Source organism: Juglans regia, chromosome 2 (genome assembly GCF_001411555.2).
Source record: "Juglans regia cultivar Chandler chromosome 2, Walnut 2.0, whole genome shotgun sequence".
NCBI classification, from domain to species: Eukaryota; Viridiplantae; Streptophyta; class Magnoliopsida; order Fagales; family Juglandaceae; genus Juglans; species Juglans regia.
Genome location: NC_049902.1, coordinates 13,456,633 through 13,461,129, shown reverse-complemented (window position 1 = coordinate 13,461,129; position 4,497 = coordinate 13,456,633). Strand labels below are relative to the sequence as shown.

At 36.7% G+C, this 4,497-nt stretch overlaps 1 protein-coding gene across 1 annotated transcript; it reads right to left on the bottom strand.

The window, feature by feature from the left end:
• Positions 1-1,644: 1,644 nt before the first annotated feature.
• Positions 1,645-3,554, bottom strand: LOC108987166 (transcription factor JUNGBRUNNEN 1-like). Its single transcript, XM_018960036.2, has 3 exons — positions 3,288-3,554; positions 2,337-2,665; positions 1,645-2,210 (listed from the first exon to the last, which is right to left on the bottom strand). Exons 1-3 carry the CDS (start codon positions 3,484-3,486, stop codon positions 1,755-1,757), a joined length of 984 nt encoding a protein of 327 aa, XP_018815581.2. The 5' UTR covers positions 3,487-3,554; the 3' UTR covers positions 1,645-1,754.
• Positions 3,555-4,497: the final 943 nt, after the last annotated feature.

Sequence of the window (4,497 nt, the reverse complement as noted above, 5' to 3'; positions counted from 1 at the left end):
TCAGTTCTACCGGAGGTTTGACTTGCTGAGTTACTGTTCAGCGTTATGGGATTTGTTTCCCTTATGTTATTTTCTGTATTTATTTTTATCTGTCGGATGACTGTTTAATCCTAGAAAAGTTATTTTACTGTTTTTGAACAAATTCTGGTATTTAATAAAGAAATACCTTTTGATTTCTCCGCTGCGAATATTATTTTGTACACTTGTTGCATGTTGTACACACTCTGAGCACTGGTTAATGGGGTGCGTGATCAGTGTGGTCATCATCCCGGTATCACGAACTCCACTAAAATAATACGTGGGGGTCGAGGGCGCCACACCAAGCCAGGGGAGATTCCCTAATTGTATTAATTTGTCTGTCACGCCAGATACTGTTAATGCAACACTGGTATAAGAAGAAGGAAAGATTCAGAAATTAGTGTATTACATGAGCTAGGAATTGAGATGAGCACATGCATGATAGCCTCACCATGGTTGTAACCCTGCCCACATCCTGCATTAAGTCCATTAGGCTAAATGACCTACATTAAATGCGCCCTTCACTAGTTGAATAAGAGGAAAGGAAGCTTCCGCACAAGATAGGCTTGCTATAAATATCCCTAGTAAGATTAGGTTGAATAAAATATTATTAGAATATAATTTTTAATATAATTTTTGTTTTTGAATTTGAAAAAGTTGAATTATTTATTATATTTTATGTGTGAATTTGAAAAAGTTGTAATGATTATATAAGATAAGATGGTTTGGTTTGTGTAACCAAAACTCTCGAAACTCTTTAATGAACTTACCCTTATATCGGAAGCAATCCCCACTTGGATTGTAAGGGGTTTTCCCCCCTTTTTAGTGGGCTTGTGAGGAGAAACTAAGAGAATAAGAAAATAAGGCACAGTCCAGAACAAATAGGCGCCCCGACCCGGCCCCTAAGTAGACTTCCTTGGATGCAACCCCCATGTGGGAGCATACTGCAGGGGATGAGACTCGTCATTTTGGAGACCCCTTGAACAGCGTCCAGCCCTTGAGTACCTGCCCACGTGAATGAGCAAGAAGCAAGGGGGACTTTCGATCCTCTGACAAGGTGATGTTGACGGACCACCAAAGATACTAGAAAAGTAAGGCAAATTGGAGAACCACGCCGTATTAATGGCACCACTATCCGAGCAACATGCAGCATTAGTGACACCACTCTATACCCGAGCAACACTCCAAATTAATAACACAGTCGCAAAGGCACACCACATTAAAGAACCTGACAAAGGGAGCAATATTAAGGACGTAGGTCCCATGGGGTAGGCACGATCTCCCCCCGCCCCCCCCAAAAAAAAAATTCCAGTATAAATAGTGATCCCCATGTACGAGAAAGTACTAGACTCTCATTATTTACAAAATTCTAAAATACTTTATTGATTTTGACATCTTGCGAAGACTCTCTAGTCCCAAAGCTGCCCTCTTCTAGATTCTTTTTTTTTTTATTTTCGCAGGCCTAGTTTTGAAGATCTTAGTTGCTGGAACCTGATCCAAAAGCGTTCAAAACACAACGTTAACGAGGATCATCCAATCTTGTTTGTAGGAAGAGAACGGTGGTGGGTACGGTGGTCTTGGTTTATAGATAATTGTCTCAACATATGTAGTATATGATCGAACTTCTACTCCATATAAGGTCTGTATTTTGGAGTAAAAGAAATATTAATTCATAAAAACAATACTGTCTATATATAAATCCATATTCGACATGCTTTATAATTACATAAAAATATTTACATACGAGATGGATTGAGAGCAAACTCTACTACTGATCTAAGCTCATCATCCCAGTTCCCACAATCAAACAACGCATGATAATTCTCATCCGGTCCATCCGGACTTCCAATTGGAAAGCCTGAAGATGATGGAGGACGTTCATGAGCCACCGGCGCCGTCGTGCTCAACTGGCCGACATGCAACTGGTTCCTAATCTCATCAACATGCAGATGATTAACAACAGGCTTTCTTTCATTATGATCATGATCATTATAATATACGAACGGAGTAGTAGTACTACTCTCAAAATTAATGTAACCTTCTCGATTGTTGGACTCCAAACTGCATGCTTCAGAGCTTGAGTAATTAGCTGAATTAGCTGTATGACGTTTAGCAGATAACGCTCTCCAATCCGGCGTGTACTTCCTATGCGACACATTTCGCTCGAAAATCCGGCAGAGTGTCCAAATTTCCTGTGACGGCATGCATTGAAAACAACATGAAAGCATGCATCAAAATTGGTGGCTAATTAATTAAACGTTTTCATAAGAATAGCCTGCAGTTTAATGAAACGATCATATATGTATATTTTTTCTTACAGCTTCGGGTGCAGTACTTTTAGAGTTGGAAAGGTTGGTGTTGGTGTCATGATCAGCAGGAAGGCGAAACTCATGCATCATCCAGTCAGTTTTGGTGCCTTTTCCTGCACTTCCGCGGTAGTATACTAATGTTTTCTTGAGGCCAATGCAGACATGATGGCTGTGACGATCTGCTGATCCTTTCGCTGAGTAGACTTGTTTGTCGATGCCTGTTGCTTTCCAAAATCCAGACCCTGTTACTCTGTTGGGTCGTATGCTGTTCCTATACTTTCTCCCCCTTTTGCAAAAGAAGTACTCCTCTGTGTCTTTTGCAGTACTTCCAGCAGCTTCTGCAAATCAATAATATATAAGCAAAATGTGTCGAGAGAGAGAGAGAGAAATACAGAAACTGCACTTTGGAAATGAACTGCTACACCAGCTAATATTATCGTTTCTCTATGCAATATTCCTAAATTATTCTCTCCTTTGCAAGAGAATACGCAAGGGTTTAGGTTCTTCCTTTTCCCACATAAATAATATATGCTTTGTACGTAAATTCCCATAAAGCAAAAGTAAGTAAGTACATGATCTGAATTGGATGCACGCTTTAATTCTTTTCTATATATATATGGATATCAAGTTATCCTATTTTAATTTGTTTCATAGCACTTAAGAAAGAGAACAGATCAAGTCCTTTATTTGGAACGAATTCAGCACAAGAATTAACCCAAAAAAAAAGAGAGCTTAGTTCTGAAAGTCCTAATTTTGATCAGAGCCCCATGGATCGGTTTTTCAAGTTGAAACAAAGACAGTATCGATATACATACATACATATATATATATATATATATTATATACACACAAATATATATTATACTAGGTTTGTAGGTATCATGCAGTACTATACAGATCGACAGACAGAAAAAAGGAGAAAAAAGAGAGAAAAACTATAATTAATTATATAATCCTCACTTGGAAGATTCCAGGGATCGTATTTGTAGATATCGATTTGTTTGATGAGTTCAAGACGTATTGGTTTCTTCTCGACCTTCCGACGAAGATAAAAGCCAACGAGTTCTTCATCTGTTGGATGAAACCGAAATCCAGGCAGTGGAACTTCATCATGACCATCGTCTTCCGTACTAGTATCTAACTGCATCGTACTGCTCATGATCTTCTCCAAGTACACGAGAAGTTTTCTAGCTTCTTCCCAGCTCTCTCTAGCTATATAGTAGTCAATTAATATGGTAATTAGAGAACCAATTCCATATATATATATATATATATATATATATATGAGAGAGAGAGATATTATCGTAGGTATAATGAGCTAGGATTTTAAAAGGTCAAGTCGGCTGACTTTTAGGGCTTCGGAGGGCCCAATTAAGGAACAATCTAGCTAGAATATTAGAAGAAGTCTCCTTTAATAATTGTCTCTGTGTCCCAGTTTTGACTCTCTAAAACCAGAAGAAAGTTTCCAGTCTAATGATCAACAAATTCATTTGCAGTGTAGCTGCCTTAATTAGTATCAATCATGCATGAATACAGCCAACAAAAAAATTAATGGGTTTTCTCGGATAATAAGATCTTTAATTTGCCTAATTGAACTTGATGATTATCTTATAGTACTCATGAGACAAATCATAGACATATATTAGGCTGCATTTGGTTGCAAGACTCAGCTGAATTCAACTGATTTTAATCTAATTTTAAGCCGAGTCTAATATCCAAATATCTAACTTTCAAATTATTAAACTCATCTCAACTCAAAACCTTTTTATATGTGAGATTTACAATCTTTTTCAACTTAACACATCTTTATACGTAAGACTCACAACTTTTTTTAACTTCCCATAAAAAGTATTAAACTCATTTTAACAACCAAACACACTTTAAACTTAGTTTAGATGTCTCCACACATAGCTTCATTCACTACTCAACTCACTACTATTCATAAAAAATTGAAATCAGCTCAACATCCAAACGCAGCCTAAGAGTACGTTTGGAAACATATATATAAATATTATAAGATATTCTCAAGTATTTTTAGATATTTTATTTCCAACCATAATTCAAATGTAAAATATTTTCAATTTCAAATCTTCATTTTTTCATCTAAAGATTATATTATTCAACTTTTTTAAATTTCCAAACAAAACATAACAAAATAACATATATACAA

What these genes read in the sequence shown, in the direction of transcription:
- LOC108987166 (XM_018960036.2), bottom strand. Translation starts at nt 3,486, where the DNA reads ATGAGCAGTACGATGCAGTTAGATACTAGTACGGAAGACGATGGTCAT. An exon ending in CGATCCCTGGAATCTTCCAA is followed by an intron (nt 2,666 to 3,287) that starts GTGAGGATTATA and finishes ATTGATTTGCAG; the next exon opens with AAGCTGCTGGAAGTACTGCA. An exon ending in AAAGTACTGCACCCGAAGCT is followed by an intron (nt 2,211 to 2,336) that starts GTAAGAAAAAAT and finishes ATGCCGTCACAG; the next exon opens with GAAATTTGGACACTCTGCCG.